Source organism: Argentina silus (assembly GCF_951799395.1).
Source record: "Argentina silus genome assembly, chromosome: 14".
Taxonomy (NCBI): Eukaryota; Metazoa; Chordata; class Actinopteri; order Argentiniformes; family Argentinidae; genus Argentina; species Argentina silus.
Window position 1 is genome coordinate 10424341 of NC_139668.1, and position 23022 is coordinate 10447362.

At 46.7% G+C, this 23022-nt stretch overlaps 1 protein-coding gene across 2 annotated transcripts in view; it reads right to left on the reverse strand.

The window, feature by feature from the left end:
* Positions 1-23022, reverse strand: part of agap1 (ArfGAP with GTPase domain, ankyrin repeat and PH domain 1) — a 116063-nt gene that overhangs the window by 61292 nt on the left and 31749 nt on the right. For both annotated transcript variants that reach the window (XM_083684901.1, XM_083684900.1), the window contains exons 2-6: positions 9921-9979; positions 9457-9544; positions 3060-3145; positions 2658-2799; positions 1744-1878 (exon numbers count right to left, since the gene is read on the reverse strand). In XM_083684901.1, coding sequence (XP_083541027.1) covers positions 1744-1878; positions 2658-2799; positions 3060-3145; positions 9457-9544; positions 9921-9979 — 510 coding nt within the window. The remainder of the gene's footprint in view (positions 1-1743; positions 1879-2657; positions 2800-3059; positions 3146-9456; positions 9545-9920; positions 9980-23022) is intronic.

Genomic DNA, 23022 nt, shown 5'->3' on the forward strand with positions numbered 1-23022 from the left:
ATGCTCGCCTATATTTTAACTCCGACACTAACATGAGGCTACACTTTAGCACCCATTCGGACAAAACATATTCTAAAAGAAGAGTTGAGCATCTTCTACTTTCCTAGCCAAGCAAGCAAACCTCATTAAAAGAATGAAAAACAAACAATCCTTCTTAAAAAACACATTTCTAAACCTGACGCATGACACAAAGCAATACCAATTCAAGTTGTGGGTTGAAGACATACAAACATAATTCCTAATTCCAAGCTAATTCCAGTAAATGAATAAAACAACATGTTTAAAAAAAGAAGGAAACTAACAGCAATCCGATGCGGCAGCAGCAGTACGTTGAGGTGAGAGAGGAGACACCTCTCCCTGTGGATGAGTTAGTGGAGCAGGACTGGTAATTAACCACTGATTGCATGGCCATATATTTCTCTAATTACGTCCCAGCCTGGCGAGCGGGCAGCGCCAGCACATGACACCCACAGCTTTATTAATGCCTTCCAGCTCCCGTGATTAATACAGTTACAGGAGGGGGGAAAGGCCTCAGGATTGACTATTTGTGGTGTTCCTTGAATACGGGGTTCTGTACTATTGATACTCTTACAAAACACCTCCAACAACCAGGTTTAAAAGTAAGCAAGTACACCTTGAAGCAAGTACGACTGGTCATGTTGGAAAACTGCATCAAATTCTTGACTGAAAAGAAGAAGAAGAAAAAAAAAAGGGCTGTATAATTTGACACATCCAATCGACCCCATTTGTCATGGCTTTGATGGATAAGTCAGGCCTGAAATGTGCCAGGCCAAACTAATGGCTCATGCTGGGGACTGTAGTGCATAAGCTAGGACCTTGTACCTTCTGACTCATTTCACTCCCCGTATTATAAAACTTAATTGCGGTTCGGTTCAGCTAAATAGGTGAGAGGGTCCATTTAATACTTAATTGACACATGATTAAGACCAAGCAAACGGCCGCCATCAGCGCAAAAGTCACCTTCCCAGCGTTTTTATTGTGTCCCTGTGTCTTTATAAAGAAGTCAAACGTCAGTCAGAGGCTGTGGTAGTACTGAGGAGAAGACATGTAGTATGTTTAGGCAGCCATGATGGAAGGGTGTGACGTCATACTAGGACAGCTCAGAGAAAGTATGTAATAGCTGACCATGACCCTATTCCAACATTGTATTAACCATACCCAAGTTCTTAAAAGGGACACTTCAACCATTTGTATTGTATAACCAAATGAACAATATTAGTTACAGCTACGGTAACGGTGTTTGGTGTGAGGGACATTTCATTTTTTTAACAACACATTCATTATCTCCAGCACCATACCATATATGTGAAAACATCGATTTTCTACAGTCTGTTGTAAAAAAAGGTAAGACAAAAGGTCATAAGGAAATTACCCCCTACGATGTCATTAGGGGGTAAAATTATAATATTGAATTCATTGATTTTCGAAAATACAGCCACAAACTTCATGAAATCATAGGGGGTAATTTCCTCAGGACATTTTCCTCATATCTCCTTGACTACAGGATGTAGAAAATCGCTGTTTTCACATATGTAGACACCGGTATGGTGCTGGAGATAATGAATGTGAATGGCCCTTTAACTGCCACCAAACCCTTACCTTCGCTGTAACTAATATGGCTCATTTGGTTTTACAATCTCAGAAACCAGAGACATGAATATCGGATCAGTTAGCAGGCTCCATCTTCCTGTCCTTTGATAACGATCTTTGGTGGAGTCTTACCGTCCTGGAAGACCCGTTCCACGTTGAGGCCGTAGGTGGCGCAAGTCTCGTAGTAGGTGCAGCGTTTCAGGTCGTTGGAAAGCTTGCGTGCTCGTGTGTCGTCGATGACGCGGGGGTTGGCTGAGCTGATGGCGTCTGTTGACATAACACAGCGATCAGCAATCAGGATGAATATGTGATGAGTTCAAATCAGGGATCTTTTTTTTCTTTCTTTCTTTCTCACACACACACACACACACACACACACACACACACACACACACACACACACACACACACACACACACACACACACACCAAATCATAGCTAACAGTACCATTGGAATACCCACATTCTTGATCAATAACTAATGATTTGGCATCATCTAGTGCTCAAAATATGGAAGTGCATGATGCTCATGATCAGATACACTGGGTTCAGCTTGTGACTAATACAACACAGATTCCTAAAGTTAACAGATTTGTGAAAACCAAGGGCTAAGTCTTGAAAATCAGGGGCTATGTGAGAATTTCTTATGAAGCCTTTGATATTCAAAGACCTTGATTTGTTTTTGTTTTTTCATCCCATCTATAAATTAAAAACAATCAGAACTAATTGGCAACAACTGCATGTGACAACTATAACAGTAACATAACCAGTCAAGCTTAAGAATAATACAACATCTTGAAAGCGACACACATATTTCCACTACTTCCATCAGAATAAGGATACTCTATAATCATATTCAGTCTTGCTGTAGTAATTACAAATGGCCACTGGGTGGCAGTGGGACCTCAAGAAAGGCAATTCTGATGTCATTGGCATGAGATGGAAGAAGGTGAAAAAAGTGTATGAGAGTATGATGCATAGCCTTCTGGCCTTGCACAGCACGTGTTTGTGTGTGTGTGTGTGTGTGTGTATGTGTGTGTCTCACCTTGCGTTCCCACTAGGACCAGGGGCACCTCTGCAGTGTTGCGGTAGTTGGCCATGCGGCTGTAGTAGTGGTAGACCGTCTGGAAGCTAATCTCATCCTCCAGACTGAACACAAAGATCACGGCATCCACCCACAGGGCAAACTAAAGAGAGTGTGGAGGGAGGAAGTCACTTCCACTTCAACCCAACTGAATTAGTACCTCAACTGTGATAGCTGACGTGTTGTAAGCCTTCAGCCGCAACAATGACTGCTGTGGCATCACCCAGGTAGGTACTACACATAGTGGAAGAAATTAGTTCACCCTCATACAACGTAAACCGCTTTGGGTGTTTAGAAAAGCGCTACAGAAATCCAATCATCAATTGCTATGGTCAGATAGCAGAGAGCTGCTGTAATACCAACCTGTGCCTCCGGAGGGCCCCCTTCATCTCTGATGAGGAGCAGGTGGCTCTGACCGTCCACCACTATCTCCTTCTTAAAGCGACCCCCTGCAAGAACGAGAGATGGGATGAGAAAGAGGAGGAGGAGGAGGAGGGGGGAAGAGAGGGAGAGGACAGACTACACCTACTGTTCTTGAAGTAGACTCAAATCAGAATCAGCCCTGAACCCGAGGCACTTGTAGGTCTGAGAGGACTGGTATGTTACAATTTGAATAATGACGAGTGAAATGGAGATTAATCAAATCAAAACTGTAACAAGCAAAATGTAGCCTTTAGTCCAGCTACATTAGTATATTTATAATAATATTTAATTTGTAAAATTGTGGTTAGTTATGTTGAATTGAGTTAGACCAGACTAAATGTCAATAAAATTAAGGACTGGAATTGTTAATGTGGGACACATGGTCAATGGAATGAAAGGTAACTATGATTCTTATATACTGATCTGGTAGAATTATCCTGGTTCAGATCCAACCAGGGTGTCAAAAGAGGATCTGGAGGGCAAGTGAGAACACACACACATAGACTCAAAATAAAATAACACACACACACACACACACACACACACACTCTTTACTCATACACATACATAATCAATCACACACACACACACACACACACACACACACACACACAAACAATGAAGATGTCTTGTCAGTCCAGACAAGATGGGAATGACCACCCACAGGTGAATGAGAGGAATGTTGCTTTGTAGGTAACCGCACACAGAGATGACAGGGTGGGTGTGTGTGTGAACAACACATTCCAGCAGGTCCAAAACAAAGACCATGTTGTAATGAACAGTATCTGAATGCATCTGAAAGAATTGGAAGCATGTACGAAATACGGCACCAACTTCATTCAGCCTATCACAGGGTAAAATCAGTTCTCTGTCAAACCAGCTGTGGTTTGTGGGACAAGGGACCAGCAAGTTATGGCCTCTCCTATTTGATGCAGTTTGATGACTGCTTGGATTCAAAGTAATTATTGGCTATTGGACAACTATGAAGGGCCTGGTGTCTCGAGGGATTAGGGTGCCAAGGTGAGGGGGGTGATTTTGGATTGGTCACATGGGTTCCATGCTCCGAGACCCACATGATCTGGGGGTTGACTGGTAAGCTTAGACACATTTGATGTAGAGGTCAGAGGACATAGGCGGTGACCAAGCACTAAAGGAGCAGGGCACAAGGTGAGATAGTGTCACCGTGTGTGTGTGTGTGTCTGTGTGTGTGTGGCCTTGAGGGGCTTAAGCGGCTCATGGAGTGAACGGCAGGACAAGCTGAAGGCTGTCATAGTGTCATGTACTGTAGCGGACAGCATTAATGAGCTCGCTCTCCCTTTCCTGTATAATTTCATGAAAAGTTCTTTCATTCAAAATATGCCCTGTTAGCTTGCATTGTTAACTGTGCCTTCAGCTGTTTTGAGATTCAAGTGTGTTCTCTCATGTGCTGATAGATATTAAACAATGTTCCCAGCAGTCATGAACAAGCAGCAGGCTCGGAACAAGCCTGGACAGAACAAGCTGTACCGTGTCGCCCATGGAGACTTGCCCTTGGTCTGCTGACGCACGCGCACGCACACACACACACACACACACACACACACCCACCTCCCTCTTCTCTAAATCACTGCCATGCAGAAAATGCACCCGATAGAACAGGATTTTGTGAAGCGTGGGTATTGGTAAAGTATAGGCTACTTTTAACCGGGAGGAAAAACAAACCCTTGTGCAATACTTTGGACCATGGCCCTGTGTGAAGAGCCGAAATAGCTTCGGTCAAAATAAGTGCATTCAATATAGTGAACAGGTTGTCATTGATGATTTGCATCATGTCAACTTCCAAGCATTTCAATCCGAGTTACAAAACAACAACAAACTGCTTTGAAACCAAGAGCCAGCTTAACTAAGCCACTGCACCTGCGTTAACAAAGGGAATCAAGCAGAGACGATAAACCAAAAAGGACAAATGGGTTGTGACCTAGCTGGTGCAATGGCTGAGTTAATCTGGGCCAAAGTGTCTCTGTGGCTGAGCTATCCATGTCCATATGGGGACCGGAGCAGGGTAATGGCGGTTGGGGAAGGCCAGGGCAAGGCCAGGGCAAGGGAAACGGGACCGGCCAGGTTTTTTAATGACATGGTGGCTGTTTGTGCCGCTGTCAGAATTGGGAACAGGAACAGGAAGAGGCTAGGCTAGCTTCAGCATCACTGAGCGCCTCCACCCACCCACCCATTTTAGACCTCCACCCACCCACCCATTTTAGACCTCCACCCACCCACCCATTTTAGGTGTGAGGGAGGGCACACACCCACACACTAATTACACTTTACGTTATGCTCCACTATGAAACACACACACACACACACACACACACACACACACAGGAACACACTCTCTCTCTCTCTCTCTCACAAATGCTCTCTCTCTCTCTCACCATTTGCTTGGGTGAGGATGGGCCTCTGCTCTCCAAGTGACTAGAAATTGCATGGAGAGTCCATGCATGCAAAAATCTAAAATATGTTTGATAAAAAAAACAAAAAAACACATACTGTCCATATGTATACACAGCCCTATCCCTAGGTACACACTCGTACTTAGTAGTGTAGTGTGCTCTGTTGTATTGTTGTGTGAACAGGTCTGTATCAGACTCCTTGGTGCAGCTCTGCGGCTGGGCACTCATTGCTGAGTCAGCAGCACAAGTGTGTGTGTGTGTGTGTGTGTGTGTGTGTGTGTGTGTGTAGCAGCTGTAATGGAGTGGACACGCCATGAGGGACATGGAGAAGGGCGGGTGATGGGTGCTACATGCCGACAGACTGACGGAGTGGAATGGAGAAGGGTTAAGTACAAGTAGCTACAAGCTAAATGCTAACACAGTAACAACTTGACAAGCCCTCAGTTTCGTCTTTTTCCTCTCGGTGCTTGCTTGAGTGTAAAATGGGATAAAGCTATTGTCTAACTGAACAGTCTGGCCTTGGGTCATTCCAAGTAGCACTTTAGCGCAGGACGCTTTGTTGCTGAGCTGGAGGGAGCTATTAAAGAGAACCTGAGCTATCATCAAGCTGTTACTGTGAGATGGTTAGTCCCAGTGCCCTGGAGCAGAGAGAGAGAGAGAGAGAGAGAGGATAGTTACCTGCATCCACGTCAGCTAGTTACAAGTGCAGCCAAGAAAAAAAGAGAGAGAGAGAGAGAGAGAGAGAAGACAGACAAATCAAAGGTGCAGGCCAGTTATGCATGCGCAGTCAAATCAAACCCAGCACAAAGTCACAGCGAGCATGAAGAAGAAAGAGAGAGAGAGAGAGAGAGAGAGAGAGAGGAGGGAGAGGAGGGAGAGGAGGGAGAGGAAGAGTGACAGGGAGAAAAAGCAAGGGAGACAAAGGGTAAAGAGAGAGGAAGAGAGAGAGAAGGAGAGAGAGAGAAGGAGAGAGAGAGATAGTCGTGGTGCTGTGTTCATCCCGGGTCAGAGAGAGGCTAGAGCAATAGGAGCGCTGGAGGTTGGGCTGTGCTTGCTAGAGGAGGCAGGGAGGGGGAGTGGGTGTTATCACAGTAAGTAAGTGCACATCATCACATCATAATCCCATAATCCCATCCCTGGTGGTAAAAAAAAGCTGTTATTTAAGAGATCATAGCTGTAGCTTAATGCAGTGGCAGATCATTCACATCTCACTCACACACACGACAACCAGGCTAACATTTGGCTTTACATTACCAGTAACAGCCCAGCAATGTTGCAGTAATGTTGGGAGAATGTTGTTACTGAAGCCGGGTGGTATGTTTGGGTTGGTGTTAACTGGGAACCCTGTTTGAGGGGGGGGGCTTTTCCAATCTAAATGTCTAGGAAAACACTTCAAGCGCCCACCCCCCACCAAAACAAAAACAACATCGTGCTATGAGAGGCCCCAACTAGAGCCCCCAGGATGGTCTGTAAGAATGTGTCCATTCATAAGTGAAGGGCAATGAAACCCACAAAAGCAGAATAACTGCATGAATCAGGAACAGCCCAGATTTCTGCATGTATTCTCTTTCGGTGGATTTCATTGGCCCTGTGCACATTTCTGTTTACAATCTCTCTGGAAAAGTCCCAAAATGGCTTAATCTCATCACACACTACTAGTTAAATCTGTTCGTAAACTGCCTAGACCTAGCAGGACCAGAGAGGGACAGACCACCACAGCAGCACTTCGGCTGCAGCCTCATCTCAAGGCTCCAGTCTGCAGCCTATGAATAGCGCTGGTTGGCGGCTTTGTGGTTTGGTGGTTACTAGAGCTGCTCGTAGAAGCAGTTATGTGCAAATCCAAATCAATTACCATGAGCATTTAGGAGGAAGACATTTTTAGATTGGAGTTTTTAAACAGAATGCCCCAATCCAGCGGGGTCTTGCTTTTTTTTTTTTGCGTGTGGTTACGCAACAATATCAAAGACTGGGACGTGGATCTCTGTCGGTGGAAGCACTACTTCCTATAAGGGCGGCTGTGCCAAGTATTTGGACGGATCAAAGATATCGAGGCTGTTGTTGTTTCAACCTCGCAAAGCACATTATTTTGCCTACTTTAAATGCTGTATTGTGTTTCTTTTGGCAGGGAGTGTTATAATCAAAAGGCAAAAAAGAAAGAAAAAAAAATAACATCCCTGACATTTTTCTCTGGGTTGTTCCCGTGCCTGCCACTGGTATGTAAGCCTACAGTCTGAAGCCAGCAGAGAGCCACTTCTATGCAGCCAACTATGCTGCTGCCCCTTATAGGCTGTTTTGCCTTCCTTTCCTTTCCTCGTCTTGTCTTATTTCCATGACTATTAAGTGTGTGAGAGGATTTAACCAATCACACTATTGAGTCATCTGTTGTAAGTTAGTCAGACATTAGTTAAAAGAAGGAAGAGTAGCCCTTTACAAGTACAGGGTCTATGGCCTAAGGCAGGGATGGGCATCTGCACTAACACCTGATTCAGCTCATCAACATCTTGATGAGTAACTGTTTTTTAGTTTTTTTTACCCCCAGAGTAACTGTTAAATGACATCTGGTGTGTTGGAGTAGAGCTGGAAAGCTTGCAAACTAGACATACCTGCAGTGTGTGAAGTTTTAAGAGGACAATCTCCCGTTTCTAAGAAGCAACTTTTCCACAGCTGTCACGAGAGCCTTAGCAAAATTGCTAAAATATTAACAAGTGCGTGTCTTTGAAAGTAGAGCTTTTGCCTGGGGAGAACCCCCATATGTGGGCGAGCTGGCAGGGTGCCACTCCCTCCCAGGTTTTAATAATGGATGGAGAATATGGTAGTTTCCACAGGGCCTGTACTGTTACTGTGCTGCTAACGCTAATTCTAGATGCTAACACTAATCGGGTGCGTTTCAATAGTGTGTGGTGGCCACCTCTCCTTGTTTGTCCCCTCTCCATCTGCACGAAAATACTAATATGGTGGCTTTCCCATTAGATAATGGAGAAGAGAAAAGGGAATGCGATGGGGAGAGGATGCCACTTGAGACTATTGAGATGCCAAGCAGCCCCTCAGGCTTAGCTTGGGGAGAGGCAGCATGAAGAGCAGCAGCTTTAGGACCAAACATACGGTAAGTGGGGGAGAAACCACTAACCCATTACTTTACCAGCAAGAAATGCTTAAAATCAGCCCCCAGAGTTAGTTCAGACACTGCCATTATTAATTTACTATGGTCAGCACTGGTCCTCTAAAATAAAACAGAATAACCCGGGGACATTTAGTTGCATTTCCAGACTAGTCTCAGCAATATAACTTCTATTTTCCAGGTCACTATGATGGTCATGTCAGTAACTACTCTGGTGCCTTCCCTTTCCCTCCTCAGGGTCTTTTTAAACTACATGGAAATTCAATTCACAAAACTTAATTTATCCCTAAGGGGCAATTGTAGCTATGTTGTTGAGTTAAACAAGCCTTCTTAAAGGGGCCATGAAGTTATTAAAATTTTATTTTCCAAACATCCGTGGGTGTCTTTTTGTAAGTCACATTTTGTATGTCACATTTTCCCCTTGCCTCTGCCTGTCACACTGTCAACAGTGTGTAAAACATAAACAAAAGACACTATTGGTTTATTTGATTGAGGTGTACCACACCAATTGAAAACGAGTTAGAATTTTAGGCGCACTTTCCAAACTGCTGTCATATTTGGCGACAGTCAGTAAACTTTTCACAATTTCACAGTGTTACTTCAACCTCAGAGTGCAAACACCGGAAAATCAGTTTTTTTTCACTTTAAGCATAAGCACACCACCCTGGTTATTATGAAGCCTGACAGGATAGCTTTTACACACCAAGCACAGTCACACCGGCAGATACTAAGGGTGAGGGCGGATGAGGGGGTAGGGGCTGAGGTCTACTTAGGACCACCCAGGTCTTACCTTCAGGTGACTCCTCCTGCACGTAAGTTCCTGTCAGGTACCTGTGGACCAGCGCAGACTTCCCACTGGCCAAATTACCCACGATGCCCTGGGAGAGGAAGAACATCAGCCAGTGACGTTAGGCTCATTTTAATTGTTTGGGAGAAACCTACTCCGGTTGGTTACTGGTTGTGCTGTGTAAAGCTGAGGAAATGTCTTTGAGGACCACGTTATTGCAGTGCCTCAGATGCATGCATTCATATAGACAGTGAGAGTACTGAATTTTTCTGTGCAGTCTTTCTATCTCATCCCGTATTTTGTGTGTGTGTGTGTGTGTGTGTGTGTGTGTGTGTGTGTGTGTGTGGTGTGTGTGTGTGTGTGTGTGGTGTGTGTGTGTGTGTGTGTGTGTGTGTGTGTGTGTGTGTGTGTGTGTGTAGCAGAAGGGTGAAAAAGGAGAGTGCGCCATTAGACAGTCAAAGACTCACCACTTTAAGTTCTGGTACCGATCGGCTCAAGGTCCACTCCTGGCTGTTCACAAAGGCATCTGCAATAGAGCGAAGCAAGTCAGTCAACTGCACACACACACACACACACACACACACACACACACACACACACACACACGGCTGCCAGCTGTTCGGCAGCAAGGGTTCCAATCTGTTCCTGCTCAGTAGTCACTCATATCAGCCCAAACGTCAAAGAGAAAGACAAGACAGACAGACAGACAGACAGACAGACAGACAGACAGAGCTAAATGAGAAGAAGGGGGCGGGAGGGGGGGGGGGGGGAGAGTCAAGGAGGAGAGGAGCTTCTCATTAAAGATGGCAATTGAGTGACAACTTACAGTATATTCTCAGAGAAATTGCCTTCTTGGTCTGAGTGGATATCTTCAATAAAGCATATGAGCAAGACACACTGATCGGCCATGCACTGCACAAGTCCACAAAACCAGCAAACATACAAGTACAGCATACTGAAGCAGGCTACCAGACGGAACTGTACACGGTCCACTGTACCAAAACACACCTCAAAGGATGCAGTACAACAGCAATACTGTGCACCAGTGGTGGCTGGTGCCGTTCAAGATTAGGAGGCTTCCTTTTTTTTTTAATGAGCATGGTTCCTTCTATTTCTATTGCAGCACGTCAGATGACTGTCACTCATATTCCATTCACCCAGCTTAATTTAACAGATAGGTTTAGGCTATTTACACACCCACCCTGGGCATGATAGTCGAATTGGCCCACCCTATGCCCATCATGAGGTTGCTACAACCTAGCCTACAAATGGAAGTTTATAACGCAGGTGCAAAGGAGGAGGGTTACATTGGAGTAATCCAAAAGTGACAGAGGCACATTCAATACTGCTTTCCACAGTCTTGCCTGCATCTAGTAGCCACATACAGCATCACTTCACCTTCCTCTCACCTTGCTTCCCCTTCGCCTGGGGGACTTCATTGCACAACAGCTGTCTGTAAGTAGGCGCAAACACCTCTCCAAACAAAATCTTCATAGCAACAGCTACCATAACCGCTACACAGCATGTTGTCACCATATAAAGATATTTAAGAAACTACAGCTAACGTGCATTAGTAATTAAGTGTGAATAATTACTAAATGAATTCCTTCAAAACTGTTCAACCTTTGTCTCTCTCTTTGAGTCAGTGACTCACCACATGTTGGACAGGAGCAGTGCTAGCTGTAGCTTATGCTTACAGTAGTACATTCACTCTCTGATCCTTTGATAGGATGGGGAAGTTGTTATTTCATACTGCAAGAGCTCTGATAGGTTAGAGGACGTCCTACAGAAGTTCTCATAATTATGTTAATTATTAAGTCTATGGAAGATGTTGAGAACCACAAACCTCTTAGGATTTGTGTTGAAGTCAATGAGGCCAAAGGAGGACAGAAAATAGCTGTCCTCCGGCTACACCATGGTGCTACCCTAGTGGGTGCTGTTGGGACTACTCACAACCTTCATTGCAAAACAGTGTGTGAGGATCCGTTCTAATGCCAACTGTTCTTGGGCCGCATCAGTTTTCATGAGCTCAATTTGTGGCGCATCCGTGTGTGTGTGTGTGTGTGTGTGTGTGTGTGTGTGTGTGTGTGGGAGGAAAAAACTTTATCATCTCCATTCCCTCTGCCACTCCCTCACCCCCCTCATTTCCCATGACCTTGTAGCCTCCAAGCCTCTGCATTGGCTCAGTTTCAGTAGATACTTACAGCACAGCAACACAGCAGACAGGCATCTAATGGAATATGGATATGAACTTTCTGGGTGGGTGTGTGGGTGTACGTGTGTGTGTGTGGAAACATTTGTGTGAGTGACAGTGTGTGTGTGTGTGTGTGTGTGTGTGTGTGTATAAGGGGTCAGTTTTATCAGGGACATCCAGTCCTTCTTCCCACACACTCGTCTCAAAAGGACTGACCTGACCCATATCTTGTCATTTCATAAAGGACGAGCCATTCTCAAGAAACAAAACATTTGGATGAGAAGGGCTTTTTAACCCCCCCCCCCACGATAATCCACATGCATATAGGGCTTAACCTACATTGCATCCCCCCGTCCCATCCACAGACACACACACAATTAACCCCTTCCTTTCTTCTGACACCTCAGCGTGTCTAGGAGGGTTCTTGGGATAAGTAGGCCAAGGGGGTCCCTCCATCAGCCAGGACTAAGTGCCAGTACAAGCATGTTCCATTTAGATCCTCCATTTGGACGCATGTCAGCATGACTAATTCATTATGGCCAATCTGTGTCAGCCAAACACACAGCAGCAATTAACCACAGAGCTACATGGAGGTGCAGAAGAACTCGTCACTGTCTTAAGGCTGTATATGACCGTCTTGAGTATGACTGTCTTCTTCTATCCATCCGTCCATCCTTCTACCCATTCACCCACCCATGCATCCATCCATCCATCCATCAAAAACAATAAAGTGTGTGTTAGGGCACGCACGCACACACACACACACAGGCACATGCATTGCAAGCATTGAGCTGCGCAGCCAAGCAGGGGTGAATTTGCGGTCAAACACACAGTGGGACTTTGCAAAATGATGGTCAATAAGTAAATGAGCTTGGAATTAGCCACAGAGAGAGAGGTGGTTGTAGTGTATGTGGGTTGGTTGGTTTGATGTTTTCCAAAAGGTGAATCGGGGACCCCCTGGTGTGAGTCGAGCCTGACGCATGCGCACACACACCTCCCATTTGTTTTGATGTGTTAAACAGCATGTCCTGTTCTCCTATTTAAGGGTCCATTGGGGACCAGTCAAACACCAGTGGGACTGGAAAGAATCCAGTAAGAGGGTTCCCCATTGGCCTGCTGGCACACACACTGGGGCGTATTGTTGCCCCTGTAGCCGTGCAGCAGGGATCACAAATGGCCGACTGTGCCTCTGGTAGTCCCTCTCCTTGGACTGGGCACTCTGCAGCAGGATGTTGTTACAGCTGCTTCCTGTTTTCAGGGCTGAGGGAGGAGGAGGAGGGGGGGGGTAGTTGGGGGGGTTCCAGTTTCCCCAGTGGCTCCCAGTAAAGAAGGGCAGCACCCCCAGCGCCCTACGCCAACAAGTGCTAATCTAGCTAGCTAGCTGCACTGTAGCTACGACGGTGACAAGGCTACTCCTTGATTAACCAACTAGCCATGAAGTTCTTTTTATGAAAGTCGCGACGCATGCCAATGCTCTTCGAAGCTAAACTGATATCAACGAATAGGCCTAGGCCAACATAGCTGCCTCTGCGTCGACTAGCTAACACATCAATACGTGCTACGTCACTTCATCAACAAGCAACATAACAACCCCTTCATTGACCTGTTAGCTAGCTACAGAGGTCTTTACCAGGTAGGTCACAGTGTTCAGTGGTGGGTCAATGGAAAACTCAAAGAGCTGGAGGGTAACAACAGCACAGGAATGTTTGGAAACCTCTGAGCTAGCTAAAGAACTACACCGGCAATGTATCGATGTAGCAATCCATCAACCAACCCGCATCACTTCCATAACCCACACACACACACTCAGCTGGTAACACTGTCCTTCCGCTACACCCGCCAGCTCTGTGTCACATACATATCTTCTGTCAGCTCAATGGCTGCCTCTCATCGCTGGTTTGTCTTCCTGACACACACACACACACACACGAAGGAAGGGGAACTTAACACTCAGCACTCTGGGCTAATGAGTCATTAACATGAAAGAAATGTGGACTCTGGCTGCTGACAGAGGAAAGCAGAGAGAGAAAAAAAAATCGATGCCCCACTTTATGTGGCTGGTGCTGTGTGGCTGGCGCACGCACGCACACACACACACACACACACGGTAATTGACAGCCACTCCCTTGTCCTAGTGTGTGAGTGTGTGTCCCTGTGTTCCTGGGTGTCACCTCCTTTGAGCAAGGGGACAGATAAGACAGATAACACACGCAGTGTCTGCTCCTCATCAAACTAGAGAGAGAGAGAGAGATGGAGGGAGTGGGGGGGGGTAGAGAGGGGGGGGTGAGAGAGAGGGCATATGAGAGAAGGAGGGAAAGAGTGCAAGTGAGATAAGGGGGGAGTGAAATAATACAATATAGAAGAGATAGAGAAGGAGAGAGCGAGAGAGGGACCTGGAAAGGACAGCGATCTAGAGCAGAGGAGAGGGAAAGGGGGGGCGGCGGCCGGGGGGGGGGGGGCTGGGACCGGAGCCGGCTACTGTTGTGCTACTGAACATGTGTGACCAATGAAGAGAGTGATAGGACTGATGCCTCTCTGTGACATGCTGCAGACACAGGCATGTCAGCACCACATTCTTCAGGCAGGAGGGGAGGGAGAGAGGAGGAGAGGAGGAAAGCATGGTGAAGTGCCACTGCGGCTTACTCAAACTGAGGGAGGGAGGGAGGGAGGGAGGGAGAGAGGGAGGGAGGGAGAGAGAGAGGGCAATAACAGTAGGACAGAGAGAGGGGGGGGGATTGCAGTACAGAAGTCGAGACTGGAGGGAAAAGAGGAAGGATAAAAGATAGGAAAAAGGGGATGATGGAGGGAGGCTCAGTTCTGCAGACAGACAGAGTGAGAGACGGCTGGAAAGGGAGCGAGTGTGGTGAGAGAGGTAGAGTAACACCGTCTCCAGACTTCATTCCTCCTCCCTTCCTCCCCCCATCTCTCTCTCTCCCTCCCTCCCTCCCTCCCTCACTCACTCACTCACTCACTCACTCACTCACTCACTCCCTCCCTGCGGTCTGCGCAAAATAGAGCTGCAGGAAGCAGAGAAAGGAGAAGGAGGAAAAGAAAAAATAGATAACTTCTCACAGAGCTCTCCACAAGCCTCCACTCAGGGGTATTGGCACTCATCCACCGTTCACTTCTCTATTCTTATTCTCAGAGCGCTCCAGCGGACGCGTCTGAGTCAGTCAGCCCAGTAAGGAGAGCAGACCTTTACAGGCTGCTCAGACACAAAAGGGCCAGCTCCAGACAGAGACAACGGGAACAGATAAGAACAGATTCCAGGACATTCGCATCATGAAAACATAACAGCATATATATATATATATATATATATATATACACATACATACACACACACACACACACACACACACACACACCCCTTGACTTCAGGCACATTCTTATGAAGTGTTATAAAGCCGTATAAACTATTCATTGCACCTTATAGAGGCAGCCATGTATTGTGAGGAAGCAGACATGGCATGAGGTGAGATATCTTGGCTATGATACATACACATACACATCACAGCCTCTTCTGCCTCTCGTTGCTTTATCATAAAGTTTGATACGGCTGTATGCAGGCATAAGCTGACACGCATGTGGAAAGTACAGCATAAGTGGTTCAATAAAAAAAAAAATATATAAGAATATTTCTGGAGCACTTTTCATTCAAGGTTTCAAGGTTTCGCTTTGTTTTCTGAACTCTAAATAAGAACCAGGTTGGAGTTAAGGTTAGGATTAAGGTTCCAGGTTTATGGTCAGGGTTACTGACTCTGACATGTGACATCTGGACATCATTGTGTGCATACATCTTCCTTTGAAAAACCCGGTCTCTCTCCCTCTCCTTCATCTCATTAGGAGAATGGCAGAGCAAGGGTCACTGCTGTGTTGCCTATTAAGCTGAGACAATGACTGCACTCGCAACACAGTTTTTCACACATCGGTGCCCAAGCACAGCCAGCTGGTTTATATACGGGATTCTAATTCAAACACAGGCAGGGTCGGTAAACAGTAACCTTGTCCGTGTCACATGCACGCCCACCCGATGCTGAGGGTCTGTTTACTAACTCATTTCTTTGGTCTCTTGTTAATGATAACGGAGTAAGTGCATTTTGTAGTGCTGTTTATAGATTAGTTGTACCTCAGCCAGAGGGAGATATTATGTTCTCTAAACATTTGTGTTTAGAACTGGCATCTGCATGCACAATACACACACTCGTTCTCTCATTCCATCATTGTTTCTCCCCCCCACCCCCCCCCCCATTCTGCAGGTCAACGGGAAAAACAGATAGCGGAACGCTGCAAGGGGAGGTCAGAGACACAGCTTTAAAGAGAGAGTCAATGGCCTCTCAACACATGGATATTGCATTGTCCCTTTAAGTCTGGTGACGGGTTACTCTCTGCCTCTAAACCAGAGAGAGAGAGGACACAAAAAAGAGAGGAAGAAACCAGTGTGAAAGAAAAAGATGAGGGAGACGAGATAAAAAAAAAAAAGAAAGAGACAGATAAAATAATAAAGAGAGAGTATGTGTACTGTATGTCCATGAAAGAGAGAGAATTGGATCCAAGTGAGAGAAAGAGATGGTGTGTAATGAAAGAAAGAAAGAAAGAAAGAAAGAAAGGGTGTGTGAGAGAGACAGAGAGGGGAAGAGAGAGAGAGGAAGAGAGAGGGGAAGAGAGAGAGTGAGAGAGACTCTAGGAGACTATTAAGACCTAGAGGGCAGTGCGACTGAATAAGGCTCTGCAACATTACCCAGCCCCTATTGAGATTGCACAGGGGGAATTACAGGACGACCTAAGCCTATTAGCTACTGTATTAGCTGGAGAACACCGCATCCCCAGCCAGGCTGAATGCTGCCACCCACACAGAGAAGATATTGCCTCAGCTAAAGAATGCTACTCTACACTGGGGCTATGCTGTCCTGGACTGAGCTGGAATGGGTTTGGCAGGTTGGGACTGGGCTAGGCTGGGCTGGGCTTAGATTGGCTGGGCTGGGCTGGGCTGAAGTGTACTGACGGGACCACACTGAACTTTGCCAAGCTGTGCTAGGCTGGGCAGTTCTGTTGTGCTAAGTTTAATAGGCCTATAACAGGAAGAACGTAATAACAAAAGACTGCTCAAGTGTTTACCTTTCCCTGGAGAGACAGAGGAGGAGGGAGTGGTCTAAGACACAGACACTCCTCAACAGACAAAGTCAATGGTGTCATTTTAGCTTCTTGGTTGGCCTGTTGATCTTTACAATAATCCCTTCAGGTGCGAAATAGCATAGTGTAAAAGGTTTACAAAATGCTACCTTATAGCCTGCAGCCAACACAGGAAAAACCAGGCCAGGCCAGCAGAGGGGAGGTCAAAGAACGTAAAACAATTCCCAACCATACAGCCACAAGAGAAAGTAGGCTGAATACATTTCATGTCATTCATAAACACAACATTTCCAAGCCGTCCCCATCAACCTTTGTTTGACTGAGTGATGAAACAGAGCAGTCATGTGGACCGCAGCAACTCACCGCCACAAACACACATGAAGGTGTAGCGGAATAACAAACGAAAAAAAGAACAATGCCAGGAAACAAGGCTTGGCTGGGGAGGTGGGGCGCGGGGGCAGAGGGGGAGAGGGGGAGAGGGAGAGAGAGAGAAAGAGGAAAACTTGGCAGCAATCCAAGTGGCCCGTCTCACAGAGCCACACTTGCGGGTGGGCGCTCTAACAAACAACTCAAACCGCAGTTTGTGAAAATATGCCAGGCTGGCGCAACACAACGGTGGGCAGGGCCCCGGGAGTGTGCCGTGGCTGCTGCAGGGGTGAGAGCAGACGGTCGCGTGGTGCCCACTGCTGCGCCCGTGCCAACCACACGAGTGACCTCCAACACGGTGCCCTCATTCAACCCTATGCCAGTGGGGCTATAGGCCAAGCCAAAGGTTGGCGTTAGAACGGATGCTTTGGAAGGACTACAAGTCCCACCCCCTAACCCTCTATCTTCTATATGTGTTGGTCGGTCGGGGTCCTTTGGAAGGATCTATTCTCACCACAACTGTGAGGGTACAGGGTGCATTGCCTGAGCAGGGTCAGGCTAGATATTACTACTGTGTCTCCCGTTATTGCCTGCCCTGTTATTGTCCAACATAGCAACGCCTTAGCTGCTAAGCCTTGGCCCATCTACTTGGCCTGAGTCATGCTAGGAATCTGGCAGTGTTAACAGAGCCTAAATATCATTGGGCGAGGTTATTACTGGAACTACGAACAGGTTCTTCTGACCTTCCACCTGGACACAAAAAGGTCAAATGAAAAACAAGGGGGAAAAAAAGGCAATTTTTCTATTTATCTTGGCAACTTTCAGCAAATAAAGTATTTAGAAAACATTTGAGTAGAGATATATACAATTAACACATTGAATGAACAACTGTCAGATGCATTGCACCACAACACCTCAGCTTATGCTAATCTCAGGTGTTCGTCCCCAGTAAGCCATGTCTGGCAACGGTTTCTGCCAGCAGTTATTTCACAGCTCAGTGCCAAGCACGTCAGGAATGGCCTGACAAGAAATGGTTATAGTGTATCATTACAGAATCTATGACAGATGATATTACTAATGATATTCCAGTGAGGAAAGAAGAGCCAGAACATGAGCCAAGTTGACATGATGCACAATGAAATTTCAAAGGAAATATATCAAATCTATATATGAACGTGGATGAACTTGACTGACAAGGTGCAAGCACTATGACATAATGACTAGATGTGTGTTGTAACTAGACGTAAAGAATGTCTTCTAGAATGTCTAGTTGGTGTAGGAAACCAGAGAGCGATCCTCAGAGAGGTCAAGCATTCACTAAAGTAGAATGTGAATGAATGACATTCACTCTGCATGAGTTATGTTTCTCAAAAGAATTGAGTACATTGGTCTGAAGTGTCTTCTGTCATAGGACGCATACGAGCTAAAGGAGCAGCACACACCCATTTAACTAGGCTTAGGCTTGGTGTTTTGCCTTGGTTTAAACTCCATCTGCTCCCCTAAGGGGAGGGACTATTGAGAGGCCGTTCTTAACCCTATACCCAACACACCCAAAGATACAACCCTAACCCTAAACAAAAAGAAGGAAGAAAAAAAAAAGATACAAACACACACAGGCCTGGGACAAACAGACGGGCAGGCAGGCAGACAGGCAGGCAGACAGACAGACAGACAGACAGGCAGACACGCACGCACATACACACGGCCCTGTCTGAAGAGCTCTTCTCTCACTACTTTAGTCACAGTGTGCCCGTGCGTTGGGATAATGGGTGGAGCCCAACCGTTTATCCCCTGAGGGGAGTTGAGACAGGGAACCAGGCAGCTGTGTGTGTGTGTGTTTGGGAGGGGTGTGTGTGTGTGTGTGTGTGTGTGTGTGGTAGGGGTTAACGAGACTGAGGGTGACAAATCAGCCTAGCATTCCCACATCGGTCATATGTGACATCATATTGTAATGCCCTTCGCCCTTCACTCTATTATTCCCTATATCCCCCTCTCCGACTATCCCTACCCTCCTATTACTCCATCTCTCCCCCTCTCCGACTATCCCTACCCTCCTATTATTCCATCTCTCCCCCTCTCTCTGCCCTCCTGCAGTTCCCCCTTTCTACACACAGTGATTACAGATGCATAAAGCTGTCAGCCCAGCTTACAAATGCAATAAAAGCATATGGTTGCATAAGGCAAGCATCTCTAACTGGTCTGCTGTATAGCTGTCTTGTGTCTGAATGAAGAATAAAAGGAAGAAATCAGGCCTTGTTGGTTGGAGCACGGTGAAGGCTAACAGCAAGGTTACAGGCTCGATTCTAGCCGGAGTGGTTGAAGAAGTACCACATAAATAGCCGACTGTTCACTGTTAGTTGTTTTGGCTGATGAACGCGTGAAGTGAATTTTCAAATGGAGGGGGAAATAGTCGGAGGTTGGGGAGAAAAGGTGTGCTGTGGTGCTCTGGTTTTCACACCAATGTGACACGCTCTGTGTGTGTGTGTGTGTGTGTGTGTGTCACTGGCAGCTCATTTAACCCGTCTGACAGGTTACTTTACATACACACGCTGATAGACACACAAATCTGGATACACACAGATGTAACAAATGGAAACAAGTGTAGAGACGGACATCCTTGCCTAACTGCACACTCTCACACACACAGGATTTGTTACATGCAAAGCCGGTTTCCAGCTGTCTTACTACTAAGCTAACCGTATTCCATTGATTCCCTGTTGTTCTCTCTAGGTGTGTAGCGGGAGGGCGTTTGAGTCATCAATCAACCAGCCAATAATGACAACTTTCACGAAGGCCTAAATAATATGTTGTAAATGGTAAAGGTCGAGATTCCAGACAGCAACTTATTATGCAGGCCTACTCTCAACTAGTCAATATTGAAACACAGTCTATACTAACACCTTAGGGTGAATTTACCTCGAGTTGCACAAATGCAAATACACCACTAACATTGGGTAAGATGACAGATCTGGTTTGCTGTTTGTTCTGTTGGGTGGCTAAACTTGGGACGGATCTCGGATCCAGATCTAATAAGATGGTGAAATGCGGGAGTGTATTTTGTCTGTCCGCCAACAGGCCTCCTGCCTTAGCCTATACTTTGAGTTCAAGACAAATCATCGACACCTAAACCTTTATTAATGGTGTGTGTTTAATTTCTAGTCAAAAGCGCTGCCCGCCTGCCCTACCTTGTTTGGAAACAAAGTGTGCAGATCTTGGCAAATGTAACATAAACCTATGTGTTTGTGGCACCCTGCGTTGCAGGTTGGCACCAGAAATTGGAAAGTTATCTATTTCACCCTCAAGCAAAACATTGCACACGTGTGTAAGCCTAGCCCAACAACAGTTTGATCAATAGTGACACTTCTGTCCATTTTAGCACGGTTGTAGTGACTCTGACAGCCCTCTATGTGTATGAAAACAGGGGCTGGTTGTGAGCCCGTCTGCTCTGAGCTGACTGATCTTCATTCGGCCTCCTCTGCCTGCAGCCTGGAGCCTGTCCCATTGTGGTGCTCACAATGGCAGGGCAAACAGAAGATTAGACTTGCCTGAGGAATCAGAGATGGAGGAGGGGGGGGAAGGAGGGGTGGAGGGGGTGATTGAGGGCCTCTTCCGGTTTTCTCTCTCTCTGTCCCTCTCTGTGTGGGTGTCGGACATACCTATTTGGGCGGGCAGGCGTGTGCACGCACGCGCACACACACACACACACATACACATACACAGAGGAAACTGTCACGGGTCAGTGGCCAGTCCCATTTTCTTTGGGTGAGAAGGGCTGTAGGATGTAGGCTTACCTAAAATACCCTGCCACTGCAAGACACACTACCAGTCCTGGAGTCCTCCAATCCAAAACAGAACCAAATTACAGGAAGAGAGTGACATCTCTGAAAACCTCTCGTGCCAGGAGGCTTTTTAATAAGACCCACAGTCATCAATCAGAGATGCAGCGCTGTCTTCCTGTCTTCCTCAGTGCTCTAGGCCTGGCTCCTCCTTCAAGGGGCAGGAACACAGCCATTAGCTCCTTCATCAGTGTTACAAAGAAATCTGCTCCCCCCCATGATTAAAATAGCCTTAAGGGGGATGTGGACCAGGAAGTAGAGAGCATCCCAACAATCATGGTGGTGGTGACAAAGAGTGTGTTTTCATTGACTGAGTGGCACTAGAGGAGGCTGTTTTTTTTACAGATTTGGGGATCTAGACAATTGGGGAGATGAAGTGATCAAATCTGAGTCACACGTCAAAAAATGGGCTTGTATAGACTAGTTTAGGTCAGGGGGTTTTCTATTGATATCTTGAGACACGTCACAGACAGGTTTTCAGCGGGTATGAGAGATGGGCTAGGTTGCCTGCGGCAGCTCTTGCCTGTGCACACCGCCTTTAAAATACACCAAGGACCAAAGGTGACTCCCCACCCCCTCCAACAAGCTCCAGCCTCAAACCCCTGGCCCCCCACCCTCACATACTACCCAAAGGCTCAGCCTTGCTTGCTGGGTCCTGCAGTGCACTGGGCTATTCAAGGCCACTTCTGCTTTTCCAAAACAAGGAGAAGCGTCGAGTCGACGGCAGCTTGTCTGCACCACAACACATTTTCCCCATGGCCACTTAGTCATTAGACATTATCATATACATTTACTGCCACCAGCCCTGACCCCATAAACGTCAGATGATTGATTCTGAGGCAAGGGGTCGAGCCGGTGGCATGTACTGTAACAATGTCTTGCTTGTGATATCCTTCAGTGACGGGGGCAAACCCATGACTGTCAACAAACACACTGTATCCATCCCTGAACATCACTGTCTTCAGCCTAGCTTAAGAAAAGACAGCGCTTCATCACAAAAGCCATGCTACCCGCTCAACTTCTTATGAAGCTCCTGGAAACAACACGTCCTCCCCATAACTCCTCCGTAACCATGCCACATTACCATAAAGTGTCAATTCTATAAAACACTCGAGTACCCAGGCTACATTACGGCAGAAGTGTCGATCCCCTCACACAACGAACCAGGATACATTACCCTAACAATGTCCTTACCATAACCCTTCAGTAACCAGGCTGCATCACTGCAAGAGAGTCATTAACACTTAAACAACCGGGCCAGTGTCCTCCCCGTAACACTCAACCGTCGTAAGCTGCGGCACTAACAGACGCCGGTCCTCATTTCTGAGAGAACACATGCAGCAGTGCTCCCTGAGGAGAGAGCAGCAGCAGCTGCCCCGGCGTAGAGGGCACAGGAGGTGAGAGAGAGAATATGGGCAGAGATAACGCCAGGCTCAGCCAATGCCACTCCCCGTGCCCCCTCTCACTACTCTGGCACAGAGAGCCACCATGTCATTGGGTCTGAAACGAGTTACTGTCACAGTTCAGTTTCTCCTACTGTAGCCGAGAGGCAGTGGGTGGGTGTGTGTGTGTGTGTGTGTGTGCGCGCGTATTGTTGTACGTGATCATTAGGCTGTGTGTATGTGTAAGAGTGTGCACACCTTCGATGCACATGAACGCACACAAATTCTGCTGAATGAACCCCATGTAACAGCCACAGTGAATGACTTCTTACTCTGCCAGAGACTGACGGAGAGAGTGAGCAAGCAAGAGAAGGGGGGGGGGGGGGGGCGGGGGGGCTCAGTGAACAGATGCAGGCGGCTGCATGGGAATGGAAGAGCGCCATCAACTCCTATCAGCTTTCCAAACACTCAAAGCATCCCAAATCACTCCTGGCACACCCAGCCGGCTTCCTACGCTCCGCTATCAGAGCTCCCACCGGAATATGGGATTTTTTCGCAGCCCTCATTCGCCTCTTTCCGCTCTCCTGATACTCACACGGAAGATGGAGAGGAGTATCCACAAAACAGAAAACTAAAAGGTTTCACAGAGAGATGACAC